This window comes from Rhineura floridana, chromosome 10, assembly GCF_030035675.1.
Source record: "Rhineura floridana isolate rRhiFlo1 chromosome 10, rRhiFlo1.hap2, whole genome shotgun sequence".
Classification (NCBI taxonomy): domain Eukaryota; kingdom Metazoa; phylum Chordata; class Lepidosauria; order Squamata; family Rhineuridae; genus Rhineura; species Rhineura floridana.
The window spans coordinates 73363579-73389813 of record NC_084489.1 but is presented as its reverse complement, the minus strand read 5'-3'; the positions used below and the strand labels follow the sequence as shown (position 1 = coordinate 73389813).

Below are 26235 nucleotides of genomic sequence, written 5' to 3'. Positions count from 1 at the left end.
CAGCATGGCCACTGGATTGGGCTGATGGGAGTTGTAGTTCAAAAAAGTAACTTTTCCAAGCTCTGGCTGTAACCAAGATTTGTTCTATAAGAACATAAGAACATAAGAAGAGCCTGCTGGATCAGGCCAGTGGCCCATCTAGTCCAGCATCCTGTTCTCACAGTGGCCAACCAGGTGCCTGGGGGAAGCCCGCAAGCAGGACCCGAGTGCAAGAACACTCTCCCCTCCTGAGGCTTCCGGCAACTGGTTTTCAGAAGCATGCTGCCTCTGACTAGGGTGGCAGAGCACAGCCATCATGGCTAGTAGCCATTGATAGCCCTGTCCTCCATGAATTTGTCTAATCTTCTTTTAAAGCCGTCCAAGCTGGTGGCCATTACTGCATTTTGTGGGAGCAAATTCCATAGTTTAACTATGCGCTGAGTAAAGAAGTACTTCCTTTTGTCTGTCCTGAATCTTCCAACATTCAGCTTCTTTGAATGTCCACGAGTTCTAGTATTATGAGAGAGGGAGAAGAACTTTTCTCTATCCACTTTCTCAATGCCATGCATAATTTTATACACTTCTATCATGTCTCCTCTGACCCGCCTTTTCTCTAAACTAAAAAGCCCCAAATGCTGCAACCTTTCCTCGTAAGGGAGTCGCTCCATCCCCTTGATCATTCTGGTTGCCCTCTTCTGAACCTTTTCCAACTCTATAATATCCTTTTTGAGATGAGGCGACTAGAACTGTACACAGTATTCCAAATGCGGCCGCACCATAGATTTATACAATGGCATTATGATATCGGCTGTTTTATTTTCAATACCTTTCCTAATTATCGCTAGCATGGAATTTGCCTTTTTCACAGCTGCCGCACACTGGGTCGACATTTTCATCGTGCTGTCCACTACAACCCCGAGGTCTCTCACTGCTCACTGCTCACTCCTAATTCTAGGTCATTAATGAACAAGTTGAAAAGTACAGGTCCCAATACCGATCCTTGAGGGACTCCACTTTCTACAGCCCTCCATTGGGAGAACTGTCCGTTTATTCCTACTCTCTGCTTTCTGCTTCTTAACCAATTCCTTATCCACAAGAGGACCTCTCCTCTTATTCCATGACTGCTAAGCTTCCTCAGAAGCCTTTGGTGAGGTACCTTGTCAAACGCTTTTTGAAAGTCTAAGTACACTATGTCCACTGGATCACCTCTATCTATATGCTGGTTGACACTCTCAAAGAATTCTAATAGGTTACTGAGACAGGACTTTCCCTTGCAGAAGCCATGCTGGCTCTGCTTCAGCAAGGCTTGTTCTTCTATGTGCTTAGTTAATCTAGCTTTAATAATACTTTCTACCAGTTTTCCAGGGACAGAAGTTAAGCTAACTGGCCTGTAATTTCCGGGATCCCCTCTGGATCCCTTTTTGAAGATTGGCGTTACATTTGCCACTTTCCAGTCCTCAGGCACGGAGGAGGACCCAAGGGACAAGTTACATATTTTAGTTAGCAGATCAGCAATTTCACCTTTGAGTTCTTTGAGAACTCTCGGGTGGATGCCATCCGGGCCCGGTGATTTGTCAGTTTTTATATTGTCCATTAAGCTTAGAACTTCCTCTCTCGTTACCACTATTTGTCTCAGTTCCTCAGAATCCCTTCCTGCAAATGTTAGTTCAGGTTCAGGGATCTGCCCTATATCTTCCACTGTGAAGACAGATGCAAAGAATTCATTTAGCTTCTCTGCAATCTCCTTATTGTTCTTTAGTACACCTTTGACTCCCTTATCATCCAAGGGTCCAATTGTCTCCCTAGATGGTCTCCTGCTTTGAATGTATTATAGAATTTTTTGTTGTTGGTTTTTATGTTCTTAGCAATGTGCTCCTCAAATTCTTTTTTAGCATCCCTTATTGTCTTCTTGCATTTCTTTTGCCAGAGTTTGTGTTCTTTTTTATTTTCTTCATTTGGACAAGACTTCCATTTTTTGAAGGAAGACTTTTTGCCTCTAAGAGCTTCCTTGACTTTGCTCGTTAACCATGCTGGCATCTTCTTGGCCCTGGCGGTACCTTTTCTGGTCTGCGGTATGCACTCCACTTGAGCTTCTAATATAGTGTTTTTAAACAACTTCCAAGCATTTTCGAGTGATGTGACCCTCTGGACTTTGTTTTTCAGCTTTCTTTTTACCAATCCCCTCATTTTTGTGAAGTTTCCTCTTTTGAAGTCAAATGTGACCGTGTTGGATTTTCTTGGCAATTGGCCAGTTACATGTATGTTTAATTTAATAGCACTGTGGTCACTGCTCCCAATTGGTTCAACAACACTTACATCTCGCACCAGGTCCTGGTCCCCACTGAGGATTAAGTCCAGGGTTGCCATCCCTCTGGTCGGTTCCATGACCAACTGGTCTAGGGAATAGTCATTTAGAATATCTAGAAACTTTGCTTCTTTGTCATGACTGGAACACATATGCAGCCAGTCTATGTCCGGGTAGTTGAAGTCACCCATTACTACCACATTTCCTAGTTTGGATGCTTCCTCAATTTCATATCTCATCTCCAGGTCTCCCTGAGCATTTTGATCAGGGGGACGATAGATCGTTCCCAGTATTAAGTCCCTCCTGGGGCATGGTATCACCACCCACAACGATTCTGTGGAGGAGTCTGCCTCTTTTGGGGTTTCGAGCTTGCTGGATTCAATGCCTTCTTTCACGTATAGAGTGACTCCGCCACCAATACGTCCTTCCCTGTCCTTCCGATATAGTTTATATCCAGGGATAACCGTATCCCACTGGTTTTCTCCATTCCACCAGGTCTCCGTTATGCTCACTATATCAATGCTCTCCTCTAAGACCAAGCACTCCAGTTCTCCCATCTTGGTTCGCAGGCTCCTAGCATGTTCTATGGCTGACACCTCTCCAGGATCTCATGAATTCAAGCTAAGCCATGGCTTGCTTAGCTTTAAGTACAAATTAAGGCAAAGAGGAAGGAGAAAATACAATTGCTTTTAGATAGGAGATTAGTCCTTTTCAGATGTCAATGATCATATGCGTGCAGAAGCTGCTATGGCGGAGGGTCAAGACAGTGGGAGGGCGGTCAGTGTGGTGCACATGCACTGGGAGGAGTGCTAGATTGGGTCTGCATGCTGATAAGCAACAGTGACCCATCTGCCGGGAAGTTAACGTAACAGCTCTGCCCCATTCAGCCAGTCACTTCTGGATGTGCATGTGCGAGTGGATGGATAGGGACCACACACTCTTCTAAAGGCCTGAACAAAGCTTATGTGTGTACAACCGTATGTCTGTAGGCACCTTGGATAGCTCCTTGGAAGTTCAGACTAAAACCCAGAGAGGATTCCCTGCCTCCTTGACATTGGAGCTGCCAGTCTCAACTGTCTGTAGGCTCTGTACACGAGAGCAGGGACGTTCCCTTCTGTAAGATTGCTGACTGCACAGAGAGATCTTCTGGTAAACTCAGTTCAGAATCTTGGAGGAATCTGTGGAGATTTGGCGCAGGAGCAATCCTGATCCCCCTCCACATATTCATTAGTGATAAGACTCCAAGCATCTGCACAGGGCTAATATGCTTGCTTGTTAAAGATAACAAATTATCTTCCATTAGCCATATAATTGGATGGGATAAGTAATTCTGTGAATACATATGCCAAATGTTTACTTATATTTGTCACAAGGATCCCAGCATGCCTGGCATTTGAGAACACCCATGCCTGAGAACAGCAAAGGCCAGGGCTGCCTGCATCTTACATTTGGACTGCAAGGGCCAGCTGACTGTTCTGTAAAATGTAATAAAGCTACAAAGCTAGGTGATTCTGTTGAAGCCCTGGTTGACCTCTGGAATGGGGAAATGACCAGGGCGGTGGACACGATTGCTCCTGAGCGTCCCCTCTTACAAAGTGGAGCCAAACCAGCTCCCTTTTTTACCAGGGAGCTGGCGGCGATGAAATGAATAAGACGGGGACTTGAGCAATGTTGGCAGAAGACTCGGTGCGAGTCTGACCGAACATGGCCTAGAGCCTATCTGAAGGCCTACTCCGTGGCAGTGCGGGCTAAGAAGAAACTTTTCTTTTCTGCCACCATTGCGTCTGCTGGAAGCCGTCCAGTGGAGCTGTTTCGAGTGGTCAGGGGTCTTTTAAACTCTGGCCCCCAGGAGGGTAATATAGACCACTCAACAGCCTGCTGTCAAGAATTTGCACGGCACTTTGCAGATAAAGTCGCTCAGATTCGCTCCGACTTGGATGCTAAAATTGATACAGTCTCAGGGGATGTAACTTTGGCTCCTGCTTGTCCAATAATAATGGATTCCTTTCAATTTGTACAGCCCGAGGATGTGGACAAGATCCTTGGAGAGGCGGGAGCCACCACATGTCTGCTGGATCCTTGCCCTTCCTGGCTCATCAAAAGTGCCAGAGGGGGACTGGCCGAGTGGGTAAGGGGAGTGGTTAATGCCTCTTTACAGCAAGGCAGAATTCCATCATGCCTAAAAGAGGCAGTTGTAAGACCTTTGTTGAAAAAGCCCTCCCTGGATCCCTCTATAATGGGAAATTATCGGCCAGTCTCCAACATTCCATTTTTGGGCAAAGTAATAGAGCGTGTGGTGGCCGCCCAGCTCCAGAGATTCTTGGATGAAACGGATTATCTGGATCCATTGCAGTCTGGTTTCAGGCCTGTTTATGGGACAGAGACAGCTTTGGTCACCTTGGTGGATAACCTTTGCAGAGAGCTGGACAGGGGGAGTGTGTCCCTGTTAGTTCTACTGGACATCTCAGTGGCTTTCGATACCATCGACCATGGTATCCTTCTGGACTGTCTTGCTGGGATGGGACTTGGGGGCACCGTGTTACGATGGCTCCATTCCTTTCTGGAGGGATGAACTCAGAAGGTGGTGCTGGGGGATTCCTGTTCGACTCCTTGGCCGTTGACCTATGGGATCCCTCAGGGTTCAGTTTTGTCCCCCATGTTATTTAACATCTATATGAAACCGCTGGGAGAGGTTGTCCAGGGGTTTGGGGTTCGGTGCCATCAGTATGCGGATGACACCCAACTCTATTTCTCCTTTCCACCTAAAGCCAAGGAAGCTGTCCTGGTCCTGAACCAGTGCCTGGCATCAGTGATGGACTGGATGAGGGCAAACAAATTGAAACTAAATCCAGACAAGACAGAGGTGCTCCTGGTCAGTCGAAGGGCAGATCAGGGAATAGGGATTCAGCCTGTGCTGGATGGGGTTACACTCCCCCTGAAGACACAGGTTCGCAGTTTGGGAGTGCTCCTGGAGTCAGCTCTGAACTTGGAGGCCCAGGTCTCGGCCGTGGCCAGGAGTGCCTTTGCCCAGTTAAGACTAGTGTGCCAGCTGCGCCCGTTCCTGGAAATGCCTGATTTGACTATGGTGATGCATGCCTTAGTTACATCCTGTTTAGACTACTGTAATGTGCTCTACGTGGGGCTGCCTTTGAAGACTGTTTGGAAACTTAAACTGGTACAAAGAGCTGCAGCCAGAGTATAAACAGGGGCTGGTTACAGGGACCATACAACTCCCTTGTTACAACAGCTCCACTGGCTGCCAGTTTGTTTCCGGTCACAATTCAAAGTGCTGGTTTTTAAAGCCCTATACAGCCCAGGTCCAGGCTATTTGTCAGACCGTATCTCCCTATACGAGCCTGCCCGGGCCCTGAGATCTTCAGGAGAGGCCCTTCTCTCAGTCCCAACACCCTCGCAAGTGCGATTGGTGGGGACGCGAGATAGGGCCTTCTCGGTGGCTGCTCCTAGGTTCTGGAACTCCCTTCCTAGGGAGGCATGAATGGCCCCCTCCTTGCTATCCTTCCATCGGCAAGTAAAGACTTTTTTATTCCGACAGGCTTTTGGGATAGAAGGTGTTTAGGATTGGGCTTTACAAGGCTTGTTTTATTGTTTTATATTATTATTTGTATTATTTTAAATTGTTTTTAGATTTTTAAGGGCCTTTTACGGTTTTAAGGTTGTGCATAGTTTAATTGTATTTTAATTGTATGTTTTTAACTACATGTAGTTCTATTTGTAAGCCGCCCTGAGTTCCAGTTTGGAAAAAGGGCAGGGTAAAAATAAAGTTTCAATTCAATTCAAAAACCATAAACAGCAGGATTTTGGGCCACTCATCCATGTATGCAGGTACTTAATTGCTGCAATCTGAGATTCTTAAACTCAGGGATGGCTAACCTGCAGCTTTCCAGATGTTGTTGGTTTACAACTCCCATCATTTCCGACTATTGGTCATGCTGGCTGGGAGTCTAACATCTGGAGAGCTACAGCTTCCTCACCCCTGCCTTAACTGGACTATTGAGAATGGGATGCATGCAAAACATGTACTTGGCAGTGAGTTATGAACTTTCCCTTCATGCTTATAAGGGACAGTTATGATCCCAAATATGTAGTGGCTAGTCAGGCTGGGCTTTAATTCCCAGCTTTCAATAAACCATTTCCCATGCAATTATGACATTTGTAAAATGATCCTAGATCTGCTGAAGCTAAATCTCATTTCAAGGGTTAAGTTTCTTTTTCTGTAAAACTTTTGGCCACAGTAAGCCCTTCCTAAAACCTTAATCATTCTCTAATACCCTAGTGAATAGTTTTGTAAATTGCAAATGTTTTCTGTTACTTGCAATGCAGCTTTGCAAATAGACTCTTATCAGCAATGCAAATGATTTCAGCCTTGTAAATAACCCATTATCAGCAATGCAAATGTTATCAGGCCTGTGTAACCTAATTTGCTTTATTTGAAAGATGAAATTTTGCTACCTTTTTGTACTGCCTCATTAAGAGATCCATGAAACAAAGAAGTTCATATACCCCTACAAAATCAACCAACCAACCAATTAATCAATGTAACTAACTATTGTATACCTATATTAAACCAAGTATTTCTGTTAGACCTTTTTGCTAAGATGGGTAAGGAAATTCCCAGTTTTCACTGTAGATGAGCCTCTGGGACAAATCATCACAAAGCTGACATAGCAGAATTAACAGGACAATCCTATATATGTCCAATCAGAAATTAGCTCCATTGAGTTCAATGTGTCTTACCTACATGTAAATGGGGATAGGATTGAACATAAGAACATAAGAACATAAGAAGAGCCTGCTGGATCAGGCCAGCGGCCCATCTAGTCCAGCATCCTGTTCTCAGTGGCCAACCAGATGCCTGGGGGAAGCCCGCAAGCAGGACCCGAGTGCAAGAACACTCTCCCCTCCTGAGGCTTCCGACAACTGGTTTTCAGAAGCATGCTGCCTCTGACTAGGGTGGCAGAGCACAGCCATCATGGCTAGTAGCCATTGATAGCCCTGTCCTCCATGAATTTGTCTAATCTTCTTTTAAAGCCATCCAAACTGGTGGCCATTACTGCGTCTTGTGGGAGCAAATTCCATAGTTTAACTATGCGCTGAGTAAAGAAGTACTTTCTTTTGTCTGTTCTGAATCTTCCAACATTCAGCTTCTTTGAATGTCCACGAGTTCTAGTATTATGAGAGAGGGAGAAGAACTTTTCTCTATCCACTTTCTCAATGCCATGCATAATTTTATACACTTCTATCATGTCTCCTCTGACCCGCCTTTTCTCTAAACTAAAAAGCCCCAAATGCTGCAACCTTTCCTCGTAAGGGAGTCACTCCATCCCCTTGATCATTCTGGCTGCCCTCTTCTGAACCTTTTCCAACTCTATAATATGCTTTTTGAGATGAGGCGACCAGAACTGTACACAGTATTCCAAATACGGCCGCACCATAGAGTTATACAACAGCATTATGATATCGGCCGTTTTATTTTCAATACCTTTCCTAATTATCCATAGCATGGAATTTGCCTTTTTCACAGCTGCCGCACACTGGGTAGACATTTTCATCGTGCTGTCCACTACAACCCCGAGTTTTCACTCCTGGTCAGTCACCGCCAGTTCAGACCCCATGAGCGTATATGTGAAATTAAGATTTTTTGCTCCAATATGCATAATTTTACACTTGTTTATATTGAATTGCATTTGCCATTTTTCCACCCATTCACTCAGTTTGGAGAGGTCTTTTTGGAGCTCTTCGCAATCCCTTTTTGTTTTAACAACCCTGAACAATTTAGTGTCATCAGCAAACTTGGCCACTTGACTGCTCACTCCTAATTCTAGGTCATTAATGAACACGTTGAAAAGTACAGGTCCCAATACCAGTCCTTGAGGGACTCCACTTTCTACAGCCCTCCACTGGGAGAACTGTCCGTTTATTCCTACTGTCTGCTTTCTGCTTCTTAACCAATTCCTTATCCACAAGAGGACCTCTCCTCTTATTCCATGACTGCTAAGCTTCCTCAGAAGTCTTTGGTGAGCTACCTTGTCAAATGTTTTTAGAAAGTCTAAGTACACTATGTCCACTGGATCACCTCTATCTATATGCTTGTTGACACTCTCAATGAATTCTAATAGGTTACTGAGACAAGACTTTCCCTTGCAGGAGCCATGCTGGCTCTGCTTCAGCAAGGCTTGTTCTTCTATGTGCTTAGAAAAAGCTAGATTAATACTTTCTACCAGTTTTCCAGGGACAGAAGTTAAGCTAACTGGCCTGTAATTTCCCGGATCCCCTCTGGATCCCTTTTTGAATATTGGTGTTGCAGCCTAAGCGCTTAACTACTTAGAAACTGGAATGGATTCTTAGGGGTAGGAGACATATTCTATGTGAGAAATATGAGCTAAAGTTAGGAAGGATGTTATCTGCTAACAGTAGATGGACAGGGTCCACTATTTGGATAGTTAGCCATTGTAAATGCAGGTTTTGCTACCACTCTGGGCTCCTTTGGGAGGAAGGACAGGATATACATGTAATAAGTAAACAGATAAATGAATAGGGCAGAGAATTCACCAACCAGAACAATTCAGCTTTCTCTTATTAAAAAACAAAATAAAAACAAGTCTCTAGGTATGCTTGGAAACATGCATTTTCACCAATGCTTGGTCAAATCTCAGAAGCTACTGGGGTGTGTCTCTCACACTTGTTGAGCTTGGCCCTTGCCTCTATACTTATTCTACCTTCCGCTCTCCCAAAGCAGTGTGCACAGATTCTTGCATGCAGTCACGTACCTACGATCTGCTCCTGTGCGCGAATGTACACATCATCTTTGTACAGTAGGCTACTTTCTACACATCTTCACACACCCCTTTCTACCCTCCATCCAAACAAGCAAGAGTCATGATCAGAGTCCAAGGATACAGTCCAACCAGGCAAAAAGACTCAAGGAAGATGTGAAGCAGGACTGATAAGGGTGTGATCTGAGGAGAGTTCTGAGCAGGGCTGTGGAGTCAGTACGCCAAACCTTTGACTCCGACTTCTCTATTTTTCTACTCTCTGACTCAGACTCAGACTCCACCCAAAATTGCTTCCAACTCCACAGCCCTGGAAAAGGCTGTAAATGTCTTTTTAAATTGGAAGCTCTCATAGGAGCATTTTTATCGCTGCCTGAATATGCGCTGATCTTGGCATCACAGCATTTGTCTTCATCTGGGTCCTGTGTCATACACTGACACACAAAATGTTTTCCATCTTGAGTTATGGTGAAATGCTCAACTACAGCTGACTTCATGGGAAGCTTCTTTGACATTTTGAATTTATATTTAAAAAAATTTGTCAATCAAAATTTATTTTGAAGCTGGAGTAGGAGTCGGTACATTTCTACCGACTCCGACTCCACCCAAAATTGCTTCCGACTCCGACTCCAACTCCACGATTCCGACTCCACAGCCCTGGTTCTGAGGGCCAGTTAGGCTTGGAGGGCTGCATTTAGCCTCTGGCCCTTAGATCCACATCCCCTGGTTTAGATGTCCCCATAGTGTTTCTGCAGCCCTGAAGGATGATGATGATTGGAATTAGAATTTATTACCCGCCCTTCACCCAGAGGTCCCTGAGCAGGTTACAACAATTTAAAAACACATAATTAAAAACAGTTTAAAACAGCCTAAACAACATCACAGAAAATAGGGTGGGTCCTAGAAATATACACCTCAGGTGTCAAAGGCCAGGGTGAAGAGGTGCACCTTTAGCATTTGCTGGAAGTTGTACAATGAAGTTGCACAATGAAGTTGCCAGGCGCACCTTGGTGGGGAAAGAGTTCCACGGCTTAGGGCCTGCCACAGAGAATGCCCTCTTCTGGGCTACCCCCTGAGCGTCTGAGGGTGGCGGAACTACCAAAAGGGCCCCCTCAGCATCTGAGAGAGTCTGTAGGGAAGGAAGCAGTCTTTCAGATATTTGGGATCTAAGTCGTTTAGGGCTTTAAACACTAATGTGAGCACCTTGAACTGAACCTGGAAATGAACTGGCAACTAATGCAGCTGTTTTAAAACAGGGGTTATATGAATTCTAAAGGAAGCCCCTGCCAGTAATCTGGCTGCTGCATTTTGGACCAGTTAAAGTTTCTGAGTCACCTTCAAGGGCAGCCCCACGTAGAACACATTGCAACGATACAGTCTGGAAGTTACCAGAGGATGGAGCACTGTGGCAAGGCTTCTCTGTCGAAAAGGGGCCGAAGCTGGTGAACCAGCCAAAGCTGGAAAAAGGCACTTCTAGCCACTAAGGCCACTTGAATCTCCAGTGAGAGTGTTGGATCAAGGAGTACCCCCAGGCTGCAGACCTGCTCCTTCAAGGAAACAGCGACCCCATCCTGAATAGGCCATCTTCCCACCTCTTGGACACGAGAACTCTGTCTTTTCAGAATTTGGCCTCAATTTTTGACCCACATTCCGACCACCACTGCCTCCAAGCACCGGTTCAACACCTCAACTGCCTCTCCTGATTCAAATGCAATAGAAAGGTAGAGCTGGGCGTCATCTACATATTGATGGCACCTCACTCCAAATCTCCTGATGACAGCTCCAAGTGGCTTCGTATAGATGTTAAATAGATGAAACCCTGCGGAACACCACAGGATAATCCCATGGTGCTGAACAGTAGTCTCCCATAACTACTTTTTGGAAATGGCTCTGGAGGTATGAGCAGAACCACTGAAGCACAGTGCACCCAACCCTCGTCTCCTTGAGATGTTACAGAAGGATATCATGGTCAACATTATCAAACGCCGCTGCGAGATCAAGGAGAATGAGCAGGGTCGCATTCCCCCTATCTCCTGATAGATGTCATCATCCAGGGCAACCAAGGCAGTTTCAGTGCCATGGCCAGGCCTGAAGCCAGAATGGGATGAAATAGCACTGTTCCAAAGCAATGTCAGGGCCCTAGAGGCACTAAGAGGACATTAAAACAGCTGGTGCCAGTCACTGCCACCTGCACAGGGTGCTGGGGGATGGAGCGCTGACATGACGGCTGGACTGCTGGGTGGTTGTAGATGGCATTTTGGGTCAGCAGCAAGCTTGGCGGAGACCCCTCCTGGGGCCTCAGGCTGTCAGCAGCCCTTGGTGCTTAGCCTGACAGCAAAGCAACAGGTCATCTAGATCAGGTTGGGATGATAGGCAAATAATGGGAGCCATTGGCCCCATAAATTCAATGCCAATCAACAAGGCTTGTCTGCTAGAGGCCATTGAACTTGTCCATTTCTTATGGTGGGAGAGGAAAGGGATAGATTCCAGCTACCTCAAGATCCTATTCCTCCCTAGAACTCTCCATCCATTTCCAGGCATTATGTGCCTCTTTCTCGGGGGGGGGGGACGACCACCATTCAAGTTTGAGAATTGCTGCCATAAAGCATAAAGATAACTGAACATGTCTTTTATTTGGAAAGACTTTTTTTTTTAAAGGGAGCTTTATACAGAGCCCTGACTATCTATATATTCCCAATAAAGGCTTCTTTAACAAAGAGATATGAAAGGACAAACATCCAACAAGACCCACTAGTAAAAAGAAAATCCAACAAGCTCCATATGACTTCCAGTCCTTTAAAAATTCTCTTCTGTCAAAGCTGTTTAATTCTAGAGACTTGTATCTGAAAAAAGCAAACAAAGCAAAAAACCCCAAGGAAACTGCACACATTTTGCAAACACCCCCTCCCCAGTGATATCAGCCATCCCCCGCCTGGTACCCTCCAGATGGTTTGGACTACAACTCCCATCAGCCCCCACCAGCACTGGGGCTGATGGGGGATGAAGTCCAAAACATCTGGAAGGCATCAGGTTGGACAAGACTGATATATTCCCCCACTCCCCCTGTTGGTGATGACTGACACGAACCACTTGCGAAAGAAAAAGGGGGGGGGAAGAGAGAGAACTGGGAATAATTATAGTTTAAAGTCATCCTCGTAAATTATTCATGCGGTACAATTTCATGTAATTTTCACTGAAAGTTCATATTTAGCTGGTAGGCAATAATTTGTTATTTTTTTCCCTTTAACCAATCAATCAAGTGTGTGTGTGTGTGTAGGTGTGTGTGTGTATTTGGATCCAGAGCTTACTAAACTTCCAGCCCTGCTCTTGATCATTTTATTCATTATCTTCGTTGCTGGAATAGGGTTAGTCTGAACTTTTCTATCAGTGGCTACTAGCTATGATGGGTATGCTCTCCTTCCACAGGCGGAGGCAGCATGCTTCCAAATACCAGCTGCTGGAAACTACAGGAGGGGAGCGTGTGCCTGCGCTCAGGTCCTGCTTGCTGGCTTCCCACTGGGGCATCTGGCTGGCCACTGTGAGAACAGGATGCTGGACTAGATGGGCCACTGGCCTGATCCAACAGGGCTCTTCTTAGGTTCTTATATTCCAAAAGCGACAGTGGACGTTCCAGGCTAATTCTGTGCCATATTTTCCCACAGCAACTGTATGGTGTTAATCCGAATATCCTCTGTCAAGGATATAAAAAAGAGAAAGGAATGTGATATTGGGGTGTGCAGGGGTGCCCCAATTCAACTTGTTAAGGCCAATTAACAAACACCGGCTTCTAGATAAGCATGCTTAGGATTTAACCCTAAGCTCCCCAGCCCCAATCTCTATCAAATCTGGTTAAAATTTCAGTGCTATTTGATATGGCATGCCTACTTCTGTGTCACTCTCTTTGGACTGACCACGTATGATACATCATACTTCTATCTGCATCTTGCTTTGTCACAGTTCCTTGACAGTCTAGACTAAAACCTGGAGCAGATTCACTGCACCACTGACATCAGAGCCATCAGTCTCCACTGCATCCATGTTAACAAATTCACTATTTTGCATTAGATAGCCACACCCGTCAATCCAGGCTTTCTTTTTTTGCTGTGCTTTTCCATAGCAACTATATGTCCTCTGCTGAGGATGTGAAAATGAGAAAGGTCTGCTGCTTTGGGTGCTGAACAGAAGAAATGTGAACACATCCAGACAGATGCTTAATGTGATGTCCTCATGATGTCCTTCACATCTAAGGGGAAGCCCGCGCTTCTCCCCATTTAATCCAGATTTCCTGATCTGTGGATAATCTGATAAGAGCCAAAGGTTCACAAATGTGCAGATGGAAAAATCGACCAACATACACTACACACTAACACCCTAGTGTCTGTGCACACAGCCTGAGTGTCTCATGAAGCCTAGGAAAGTTTATGCCACAATTCATGTGTTTGTCTTTAAGGTTTCTGGAGTCTTCATTGGCTTGGTTGCAAGCAATTAACATGGCTACTCTTTTGGGAATTTTTGCTACTTTGACACTCACACTGACGGCCAAACTATGTGCAGCACTAGAGATCTGTAAGTAGGATCTCCCATGGTTTTCTAAAGTATTAACAGTTGTTGCAGGTGTGTGTGTGTATGTTTTTCAGGCAGGACCACAGTGCTGGGATATGCATTTAATCTTTTCTCCCACATTATTATCCTGATGAAATTTACCCTCCAGAACCTGCTTATTCATGGAATTTTAGAGCTGGAAGGGATCTTGGAGGTCATCCAGTCCAACTCCCTCCTCAATGCATGAGCTGTAATGCAGGATGCAACTATAGCACCCCTGACAGACAGCCATCCAGCTTTTCCTTAAATACCTCTAGTGAAGGAGAGACCACCAACTTCCAAATCCAGCAGCTGTGGTAGGCACAGACTTTGGGACACATGTCTAGGATCCCACAGCTCCCTGTTCTCAAGGGGAAGAAAAATGAAATACCATGGCTCACCATTTCCCCCACCCCATCCGACCCTGAATTGAGTCTAGGGTGGCCACCTGGACTGCTGCCCATATTTCAGCAACATCTCTGCATGGATTTATTTTTTTTTAAGCAAAGTGGTAGCAGAAGGGAACATGCACTTAAACATCTAGCTGTGCAGCTCTACGTGTCAGTTTTACTAAGAGACTGGTAGCACCAGCAAGCTCATTTTATTTATTTATTATTCGAACAGGGGGAGCCACACTGGAAGCCCTGCTCCGAATTACTGTGAAACAGGCTTCTGAGATCTTTGCAGCCTGAAGAAGCTTTCTCCCAGAACATAGTGACCTACTGGGTATATAAGGGATAAGGCTGTCTCTCAATTAACCTGGTCCTGAGCTGTATAGGGCCTTATTTTGGAAATGCAGCTGAAAGTAAGCAGAAAGGGAGCTACAGCCATCCTAATTGCCTAAGTGGGATCCCTTTTCATTTGAACTGAGTGTCTAGATGCCTCTGGGACTCGCAGTGGCCTGGCTGGCTGACAATCCTGATCTCAACAGTTAGGCAGATGACAGATGCTGCCGGCTGATATTAGGTCAAGCCCAGCTGCCAATCTTCTAGCCCGATGGCCAACCCCTTCCCCTCCCTCCAACTGCATCCTTGAGAGGACCTGAGCAGTTGGAAGAAAGCAGTAGGTGCTGCTTCCTGGAGTGTGCCAGTGCTGATCATGGCTTGTGCCACCCGTGTGGCAGCGGGGAGGGGAAAAAGCGTGATAGCTACAGCTGGGCGGGGGAGCGGGGAACTGCCAGGGTGGCATGGGGTCGGCAGTGTGCTGGGCCCCTGGAAGGCATCTTGCCCAGAAATCCCTCACCTCTGGCAGCTCTCTTGCCAAAGAGAGGCAGTTGCCCTATATCAGTGGTTCCCAACCTTTATAAGCATGGGACCCCCTTTATAAGCTGAAAATTTTTTGTGACCCCCTCCCTCCAGGGAGGGAGGCTGGCTGCCAAGAAGGAAGGGGGAAAGCAGCCTTTCTTTGCAGGCTTGCTTCTTTTTGCTTCACAAAAAGCCCTCTCCTCTCATTCTAAGTAAGGCCGTTGCCAGTAGCGGCAGTGCAAGGAGACAGGAATCAGTGATAGTAATCCCCTCTTCTTCCTGGTAGCTCCACCCTCAGCCTGCCCTTAATGCACCTAAAAGACGCTCTGGCGCTTCAGCAAAAGGCCTCCCCTCTTATTTGGAGCAAGGGGGAGGTGTCATCTGCAGCGGCAGCAGAAAGCAGACAGTGTCGAGGGAGTGAAGACTTTTTAAAAAAATAAATAAATAATTCATTTCTTTACTGTTCACGGCCCCCTCTGGATTACTTCACGACCCCCCTGGGGGTCCCGGCCCCAGGTTGGGAACCACTGCCCTATATGATGCCTCTCTGCTTTGTTTCATGGAGACAATTCTGCAGGGATTAGCAGGACCACCCTGATGGAAGCAGGCCTTGAGAAAAGGACCAAATCCGGAGACCTAGAGATTTATTTATTTATTAAATTTATATCCCACCCTTCTCCCAGAAGGAGCCCAAAGAGATCCTAAAGAACTGGTAGGCTCACGCAGAGAAAAGGCAAATTCCCTCTTTTTGTTATGTCGGACCAGTTCTATTCATGTCAGTCAGGAGTTCAAAAATAGCACCGCACCACATTTTGCATCAGCTTTGGTGCAAGCACATTCACCTGGTGTCATCCGTAATTAGGGTTAGCTTGCTCAGGATCATGGATTGCCTCGAAGCTGATGTTCACAAACGGGGGGGGGGGATCAGAATGGCAACAGAACTGATCAAACGTTGGCAGGCAAAGAATGGCTCTACAGGAGAGATTAAAATAACTAAATATGTATAGCTACCTAATTGACTACTAAGGGAATAGGAGAACTGCCTACAAGCTGCAAAAGGCATAAATCTAGTTAGAGGGGGAGGGAGTTTGGAACTGTTCCTATTATGATAGTAGTTCCTATTAAGATAGCGATAGGGAGGTTCCTGTTATGATAACAAAATAGCACTTCAACAAAACCAAAGGCAGGAAAATAAAGAGTTGAAGAAAAGGAGAGAATTATTATTAACAACAACAAAGGCTATTTAGAATGGAGGAATCTCCCAAAGGAAGAGCCAATAGTCCCACTACTAAGTGGTACATTTAAATCTCAATTTGGAAAAAGAAAGGCACTCAAGAGTGTACTATAGGGAGCAATTGTGCACTTGTGGAGGCACAGATGTGATGACACTGCATTCTTTTCCACTTCTAATTTCTATGGCCCATTTCATTTACTCCCCTGTCCCCTCTGCAAACAGGAAAAAAAATGCTGCCCTGGTGGGGAGCGTGCTGACTTAGCAGAATAATTTTGCCCCCCTGCTGTGCTTCTAAGGTGTTGTGTCTGCCTTGATCAATGTGTTGTGGGGCAGAGGCTGCTGTGATTTCTGCTCTGGCCCCCCGTTTACAGACTTTAGGGGAACTGTGTTGCAGACTCCTTTGCTCGCTGGTCTATTTCTTTCGCTTTGCAGCATGGGATATGGAGCACTATCTGATAGGAACTGGTTGGGTTGAACACACTTAAGAGGCCAATTTACATCCTTTCTTTACACTAATTCAAATGCGCAGAAAAAGCAAATGGTACAGTCCTCTCAGAATAGATTGCAGATGGTGGACTGCATAGTTGAATACTCTGCGTAGACTTTTCTCAGAATGTTAATCTAACATGTCATAGAGAAGGGTTTTAACTGAGTTTGTTTCCTACATATGAGGCCATAATATGGACACAAGGCAGGGTCAGCATCAGCCCCTTCCAAGGCCCCGAAATGATGCCTGCCCTTAGCTTTCTTTTTTCTGATCCGGCACACCTAGCTGCATCATGCGGCTGTATCTAGCCACCCACCATGCTCCCAATCAAGTCTAATTCTGAGGCACTGTGGAAAGTTTAAAGGGCTGCTTGGAGCACTACCACCACTGATAAGTCTGCCAGGGCTGACTGGCAGGGGAGGGAATCCACTAGAGGACCCTTTGCCCAGGGCTCCCTCAAACCTGGAGTTGGCTCTGACATCAGGTATGCACCAGCTCTGAGTTTTTGGTGCCTCCAAAATGCCTTGATCCACCCACCTAGGTTTTTGTAGACCACTGGCGCCAAGCCTTGAGAGGGTATTGTTACCAAGCTGTGGTGGTGGTGGTTGTATTTTAAGATCTTTACTGACTGTAATGTGCTTTTGCTTAATTTGCTTTAATGCATTGTTTTATTAAGTTGTGCTTTATTGTTGTATAGTATGTTTGTATGGATGGTATAAAAATAGAGTAAATAAATTAAAAAAGCACCACCTCTAATCCTCCAGCTCAATGATGGATGGGTGCTGCACATAAAACTCTATGTACACATGCCCTACATACTGGCAAACATGGATGCAGACAGGCACGCGATCCCACAGCCTCATTGTGAGAGCTTCCATCTTCCTAGTATGGATTCCAAGGGACTTCAGATCCCCAGGGCTTCTTTTACCTTCAGAAAAAAAACCCTAGTGAGCTGTTCACTCAGGTGAGTGTAGAGCCATTCTCATCCTCAGAGTCCTTCTGATATCTGTTTAAGCAGTCCTGCTTCCCGGTTAAATCCTTATGTGATCTGTTAACTTTTTCTCAGCTGCCCCAGAATTTTTGTCTTCTCCTTCCTCCCATGCTGTTCCCTAAGTTGCTGTTGCAAGGGTTGCACATAGCTTAGCTCTTTCTTCTGCTACTCCTTCTCCTTCCTTGCTCATTCCCTGCTTGGAATCTTCTCTAAATGTGCCACTCACCTTTATCCTCTGGCTGGTGAAGCCTCTGTCCTCTTCCAGCCTTGCTGGCTCACCTCAGCAGGTGATTGTTGGGCTGACAGCATCAGTGGGGAGCTGCTGCGCCATCTGCTCCTGACACTCATCGTGTGTCATACTTGGATGACTGTGAGCATATGACTGTAAAGCAGAGGTTGCCAATGTGGCACCTGCGCGTGCCAGTGTGCCCACCATTGCCTCCTGTGGTGCCTGCAACAGGTCTCAGCATTATTCTCTCAAAGTAGAACAAGAGGTGGTTTGCTCTTCCTGCTTCATTCCTGTCTGCGCTGGCTCAGCCTCTCCAGTAGTGAACATGCCTCCTCAGACATGCCCACGTTTTACTAGATGCCAGAATTGGACACCCACCCTTCCATTCATCTGAACAGAGAAGAGGTGCAAAGAGCTTTTCTCTGTGAGCCAAGCATGGTGGTGGCTGATGCAGCTGCCTTTTTCTCATTGATGGGGGAGGCATGCCGACCCTTTTCCTGCTCTTTTAGGCGTGGAAGCCATTTCGTTATGCCACCCTATGGCAGCCGCTTTGTGAATGGCACCCACAGCACTTCCTCAAAATTCCAAATGTGCCTGCCCAACAAAAAGCTGGTGACCCTTGCTGTAATGCAAGCATGCAGCACATCTCAACTGGTAAACCCGTGCATTAAGGAGCCAAGATTGACTGAGACTCCCAGCCTTGGCAAACATGGCTTTGTGACTCCAGAATGTGAACAGAAGCCCCCATTCCTTGTTCTTGGAAGAGTTTTGTAAAACATGCGTGCTTGGCCTTGCTGTTTGATGACCCTTTGGATGGCATATTGGATCCTTAAACCGCTGGTCTATTGTATCAGGCTCCTAATACATTTTACCAGTTACCAATTTAAGGGCCAGAAATCAATTGCCCATCAGTATTCTTGATTACCTTTAGATGTCCTGCATTCTGAATCTTAAAATGACTAGAAGGATCCATGGAGACAGATTGCCAAGTTTTTACTTTCCTCTTGCCACCTCACTTAGCAATTATTAAGATCCATTTCATGAGGTATGGGCGATAATTTGCCATCTTTTATCACAGCATGAAATTGCTGTTTAGAGCCCCTTTTGTCCACTTCATCTTTATTTCATATAAGATAACTGAAAAGGCCTCCCTGCTTGCTTTTAAGATCAAAGTGATTGTCAGCTTCATAAAAAGAGAGAGTGAGAGAGAAAATTGAACTCAAAAATCAATGTATATTGCTCTTCTGTGAGTTTCCTTGCCGCCTTCTCTGAAGAGGACCAAACTTCTTAGATTATGTATTTTGAAGAGAAAAGAAGACAGAGATGTTTCTATCTATATTTAAACTGTCAAGATGTATCAAGTTCAAATGGGGAAAATAGCGTTTAAATACCAGCCTCCTCTTATCCACCGTAAGTGTTGAGGGCTACCCCACCTTTCTTGCAAGAAGGACTTTGAAAATAGTAGATTAGCCTTAGAATGTGTGACAGGAACTCTTTTTTATGTCCAGTGATGGCAAGTGGAGGGGAAATATAGTATTACAAATCCAAAACATTAAAAAGTCTGAAGTTGGGTCTCTAAAAGAATACACCCAAATCAAAAGACTGTCTAACAAACACAAAAATTTAAAAAAAATATGTACAGAGGTTGTACCTGCTTTTGTCCCACATGCAAGAGACAAGCTCTCTAAATCCTTTGGCATGTACAGAAAATTCAGGGAAAGGACTGATTCTTATATCTCATTGGAGATAAGTTGTTGGCTGCGTATACACCGTAACTTTAAAGCCCATTTCCCCTCAAAGAATTCTGGGAACTGTAGTTTAAGGGTTCTGAGAATGGTAACTCTGTGAGGGGTAAAATATTATTTATTTATTACATTTATACTCCATGGAAATCCAAGGTGGCTTACATATGGTTCCCAGGCAGTCTCCCATCCAGGCACTGACCAGACCTGACCCTGCTTAGCGTCAGCAGGGTTCCGGCCTCATGTGCCTTTAGACCATAGCCTGGGACTATGATACAGCTCCCAGGATTTTTTTTTAAGGGTGGGGCATACTTTGAATGTACTTTAAAAGTGTGATGTGTGTACAGACTTGGACAAAGTCAGAAGGGATATGAGGCTCCCTGGATGCTTTCAGCCTCCCTGAATGTTAAAGGAGTTGAGCTGCTTTTGACTTTCTCCAGAGAGAAAAAGTTTGGTGGGCTGCATCTGCCTTTGGCTGCTAAAGTTGCATTTATGGGCAGGATTCAAAATGCAATGCACAGTGTTCTGCGGGTGTATCTTTTTCAGACCTTTCTTCCAGCTATAGCCCCTTGTGCTTCCTGAAAGCTGTTCCTGAGGGTCATGGGACTGTCTGGAGTGGAGTGCAATGCAGGGGGGATGCAGATAGGGCGGACTAGCCTGCCTGCGTGTGCTGGTTGCCACTGGTGACTATCTTTGTGGACTCCTGGCTTTGATGTTGTCTGGAAAACAAGGTGGTCCTTGAAAGTATAGATACCGGCTATCTCTTGTTAGGGACCTGTATGACCCCACAGTTCAATTATCTGCCATGAACATTTATGGCATTGATGGCTTCTTTAACAGAGGGGTGGACAAAGTTGACTGAAATTACCATCATTCTGCCCTAGCCTTACAGTGGTTCAGTTCTGTCTGGTGATCGTCTGAGAGCCCATAGCAGTTAACATATTGCACAGCCTGAGCCTACAGTATAATGCCAGTTTGTTCCAGATAATTTAGCAAGCCCGCTCTGAATATGCATTGGATACCTCCTGCCTTCTCTGAAAAATAGTCTGTCAAGCTCAAAACATATGTATATGAGATAAGGGTCTATGTTTGATATACGATTTGCTGCCTTTATACTTTTTCAAGCTGAAGTCAAACTATATGTAGGAGAAAAACCACAACTGGATTCTGTTCCCAAGTTTCATCTGTGTAATTTTGGAATATTATGACAATAACACTGCTCTTCAACCATTTGAAAAAAGAAGAAGACATGTAACAGCTGTGAGATTAGACCTACAATCCATTACTGCACTGTAACATGATTTCAACTTTAGACTTTCTTAGTTATCCAGAATGGATATACCTCAAAGGATATACTTTTTATCCAAGGCCACTAGGATTTTTATCAACTCCTCTGACAATAGGACATTGGCATGAGGCTGATCTACCATGTATAATAATAATTATAATCCACCATGTATTGCTAAGATGCTTTGGCAACAATTTTAACTGGGAATGTGGGATAAAAATAATTAATAAATTAATGGAGAGAAGACTGCGTGACAAGACATTAGTCAGGGAGGATGAAGTTATACTACCTATATAATAGCAATACACTTTGATCCTCTAATGAGCCTGTGCTCCATTTTATGATTTGTGAGTGTTTGAGTGTCAGGACTACTAGGAGCAGGGTATTTTCTGTGATGGCCCCTACCCCTCATAGGACCCACAGGACTATAGCTATGTTAGTGATTTATAAGCAGTCTGCATCATGGGGAATTGCTTAGTGATTAAAGGAGGCAAAGGCAGTTTCTGTTGTTTATCTTACTGCTGTTTGGAGGGGTTTGCAGAAATTTTACAATTGTATTTTTTTTAAAAATGTACCTTTACATTCATTTTATACTGTTAGCTGTCTTTGAGCCAACAAGTGGGCTACAAATTAAGTTAATAAATAGTAACTAATAATAGTACATAGCAGTAGACTCAGTGGTGCCATTCTCAAATCATGCTGTAGAGAACCTGGGAAAAATTAAGCATCCCTGTTCAAACAAAGGTAGGGATGGTTTAAATGGAGAGCAGATTGGCCACGTTTTTTTCCTACCTCCCTATTCCTTGTTAGATTTCAGGGTCAGTTTTATCAAGTGCTGAGTACAGAAGAGCTGTTCGCCTGGCACTGAATGAAACCTGAAGCTTTCCACACAGAATGTCAGGTGTGACCCTTGAAAACAAACAGAAGTCTGGATAGAGAGGATTCCCTCCACAGTCTCTGCTTGCCAACGACTTTTCTGCCTGTTTCCCAGTACTGTTTCTGCAGCATCAGCTGATTTTCTGAGCACCTGTCCTCTTGGCCATTGTACTGTGCATGCATTCACATGTGCTGCTGCAAAAATGCCTGCTGTATGTAGACAAAGAAAGTGGAAGCTACCATGGAGGTACTCAAGTTTGTTACCTACAGCAACAAGTCCGTCTTAAAATGGCAGCAGCCAAAGAAATGGAAAAGTAGCGCATGGCCACATCCACACCATTCTTTTAAGCACATGGCTTCCCCAAAAGAAACCTGGGAACTTTCGTTTACCCCTCACAGAGCTACAATTTCCAGTACCCTTAATAAACTATAGTGTCCAGGATTCTTTGGGGGAAGCCATGTGCTTTGAATGTATGGTGTGGATGTGGCTAGTGCATGGATGTAAAGCTTTACTGTTTGTCGTTTTCTGGGATTTATTTTTGGTACTCCATCTTTCTTATAGAGTGGGGTGTTAGTTTGACAACAAACTGGGAAAGAAGGTTAGGCTGAGAGACTTCATTTATGTATTTGTTCCTATATTTATATCCCACCTTTCTGGTACGATATGCAATGCTCAAGCAGGCTAAAGAGAAATTTGCCCGAGGGAGAAAGCTTCATAGTTTATTACAGAGATGAGCTCAGGTTTGTCATATGCAAGCCTGACACTCTCTAGTAGGGCCACATTCACACCATACATTTCTTCCACTATTATTCCACTTTAAACAGTCATGGCTTCCCCCAAAGAATCCTGGGGAATGTAGTTTGTGAAAGGCGCTGAGAGTTGTTGGGAGGCCTCTATTCACCTCAGAGAGCTACCATTCCTTGAGTGGTTTAACAATCAATCCCTTTCCCCAGGTAATTCTGGGAATTGCAGCTCTGTGAGGTAAACAGGGAGTCTCCTAACAACTCTCAGCCCCCTTTACAAACTACACTTCCCAGGATTCTTGGGGAAAGCCATGACTGTTTAAAGTGGAATAATAGTGGAAGAAATGTACAGTGCGAATGCAGGCTGGATTAGGAACGGGAAACCCTTTTTTGCCTGAGAACTCTTTTCCCTTCCAGGGGCCACATGCCACTAGTGGACAGGGCCAGAAACAAAAGTGGATGTATAGAAGTCTGGTTTCTACACACACTCACCCCCCCCTCTCTATCCCCCACCCGGGCAAGCAAAGAGGCATGATCAGAGCTCAAGGGCATATTCCAACCAGGCAAAAACACTCAAGGAGATTGTGAAGCAGGGCTGGTGAGGGGTGTGGCTGGGAGGAGGAGATGTGGTGTGATAAGAATCCCAAGGGCCAGAGATAAAGGCTTGTAGGGCCACATCTGGCACCTTGGCATCATGTTTCCCCACTCCCCCTCCAGGTACTACACTGTACCAAGTCTCAACATAACCATTACAATATGAAAAGTTTGAATCGCTGAACACTAATACAACATAGACCTCAACTACACATGCAAACATCACCTCCTGTCCCTAGGAACCAGTGCAAGCAACTTAATTGTCTTTTACCAGAAAAATAAATTCCAAACAAATAATAAGATAGCAAATGAACATGAAAGAAAGCTGATGCTTACCTCTGGTCATTACAATTCCTGCAAGGGATTTGTGACGTGCATGGATGGTAGCAAAATTATCTGTCACCTCTTGAAACTTCTGTGTAATCATTTGATACATGGAATCGGCAAATTCCTGAAAAGACACAACCAGAAGCCATTATTTCACTCAGCTGGACTGGAGCAATGGTCTGCAACTGCCCACAAGATAACCTGCTTGCTACCTTTCCCCTTTAATCAGAATGGCTTTGTCATTGTTTGTATCTAGGTCACAGCAAGAATTACGGCACTGTTTTAAACCACATTATGAAATTAATCTCCCTGATTTCACAGTCATACGCAGACAGAGACATTTTCAAGTATCACTGGAATCTTGGGGACCAGCATAGATGTTGCCTAGTTTGCCAGTTGCAGCATCTGGGCCTTTTTAGTTTAGAGAAAAGGTGAGTAAGGATGACATGATAGAAGTGTATAAAATTATGCATGGCATGGAGAGAATGGATAGAGAAAAGCTGTCTTTGTAGAATTCAGAGTCTCCCTACAAAAATTCACCAGAACAGTCGCCACCACTCCACTAAAACTGCAGGGAAGGGCAATAGTGTTTGGATTATGCTGCGGCTCATCACCTTGAGTTGTGGTACTGATCCACCAAGGAACAGGGGATCTGATCTGATGCCATCTCCATCCTCCCCACACCCCAATTCAGCCTTCTTTTTTATTCACCCAAAGTTCCACAGACAGGAGAGTTGGCCAGGACCTGACTGGAATGTGTTGAAGTAACGGCATAACGGAAAAGAAGCCCCTCAGTGAAAACCTGCAAGTAAACATTACATGCGGTGAAAACACCTCTGCCTTCTGTTCTAACAGAGAGCAGCAAAATTGGAACAAGCTTCCACCCGAGTGCTTTGTCTCAAAAGATTTGTTCACATCCTGCATGCCATATGGTTTTGGAGCAGCTATAATAATAAGTGCTCATTAATTATTAAGCTTCGCTGTAAATAAATACAGAAAAAGCTGTTTCACTATAAAAGTACATGGATCAAGCTGTCTCTGCACAGATGCATGCACTCTACAGTTGACATATCTTCCAGTTCCTTCCCTGCACCTTTCTTTTAAAGTGAATTTTATCACGTGTCTCTAAGCACCAAGACACATCCTCTTTCCCAGCACACACACACACCACCTTTCAAAACATGTGGCAACAAACCTAAGATTGTAATTGCGTCTGATCAGGTGCTGCAGTCCATCCTGATTCTCTAATGTGTATCATTCACACATTACAGTTTTAGGGTTTTTTTTAACAGATGTAAGAAAGCACAGTTCACGGCAAATGGAGGTTTGGGATCCTATGCTTGGGGGCAAACTATGCTTTGTGCAAAACAGTTTGCTGTGTTTGGGCAAGACAGTTTGCCACAAACTAGAAGTGGAAGCTACTGTTCTTCCCTTGTACACAAAGAGGGAAGGGAAGGAGTGTGTGAGCTCAACATTCACTACTGTTCATACTTGTAATGACAAACCATGGTTTACCAATCTATGATTTACTGTTCCATACAAATGAGGCCAGTGGCTTACCTAAGCTACTTAGTTAAGGAAACAATTGAGGCAAGATTTGAATTAGGGACTTTGTGGTTAACATTCTTAGCCACTAGGCGACATCAGCTCTGGACCATAGAACCACCTGGCCAGGTACGGATCATCTCATACCATATAAAACATAATGTGCTATTTGTAGAAAGTAGGACTGCTACAGAAAGAACTTTCCAGAGCAAACACCTCCAGATGGCTCAAGCACGTGAACCAACATTCCAAGCAAAATAAATCCCTGCGTTGGGCAAAGTCCTTTCCCAGCACCAAATGTCATGGTCAGCCAAGCCCTGAGGAAACCCATCCACTGGAGAAAAATGTCCGGGGTCTTGAGAGAAGGGAGGTGGGAATGATTCAGTTCTACAGAACTCAGCACAGACTGCTGGTTTAATCAACCTCAGTTAGAGAGCACAACTATTGAAAAGAATAATGTTTCAATAACATTTTTTTCTTTAAAAGGATCACATCATAATGTTAATCTTTCCCAGTCCTACAATCTGGTCCATCTTTGTCTTTGCAGTGCCCTTCATGTAAACATCCCAGGGTGTTTTATATCATTAGGAGTTAATTAGCTTGGAGGCACATAGGGCTCCTAGAAAAACTGCTCTTAAAATGTTAGAGGTAACAAACAAATTATAACATTGGCTTTAGAAATCTCACTAGCCACAGTTTCCTTTACTCTGTTTGGCAGCAAATGCTAAAGCAAGCAAGCACAGGAGACCAAATCAAGACAAAATAACAACTTTGCTTGAGGAAGAGAGAAACCATAAAAGATTCAGCTTTTGCTAAACTCAAAGACTGACCAGGGACTTTAAAGAACAGTAAATCCATTACATAAGAAGTTTGTGGAAATAAGTTGAGGGGTAAAGTGAAAGAAAACCGTCACTAAAAGGAAAACTTAGCAGGCTTGTTAGAGAACTGCTACAACAACATAACATAGGCCAGAGCCCCCCCCCCATTTAGTTTTGGCCATCCCTTCACTTTGGAGGTTCGTTCCCGACTTGAGCACCTTGTCTATGCCCAAGCAACCTAGCCAAGCAACTTACTTCCACCTTGTGTTCTCCACTGGTCTCTTGTAACAGAGACACAGAACACGATTTTCGGTGAGTGGAAGGTTGTTGCTTGTGATGTGCATGCTCATTTCAGAAAGGGTTTGCAGGTGTTTGAAGTGCTTTAAAACTTCCTGTCTCAAGCCTATAAAATTGGAGAAAACTACAATTATCATCAGTCCCAGTATACATGGCCAATGAC

At 44.7% G+C, this 26235-nt stretch overlaps 1 protein-coding gene across 2 annotated transcripts in view; it reads right to left on the bottom strand.

Annotated features, from left to right (window-relative positions):
* ADARB2 (adenosine deaminase RNA specific B2 (inactive)) overlaps nucleotides 1–26235 on the bottom strand; it is a 471433-nt gene that overhangs the window by 37554 nt on the left and 407644 nt on the right. For both annotated transcript variants that reach the window (XM_061586916.1, XM_061586917.1), the window contains exon 5: nucleotides 23422–23536. In XM_061586916.1, coding sequence (XP_061442900.1) covers nucleotides 23422–23536 — 115 coding nt within the window. The remainder of the gene's footprint in view (nucleotides 1–23421; nucleotides 23537–26235) is intronic.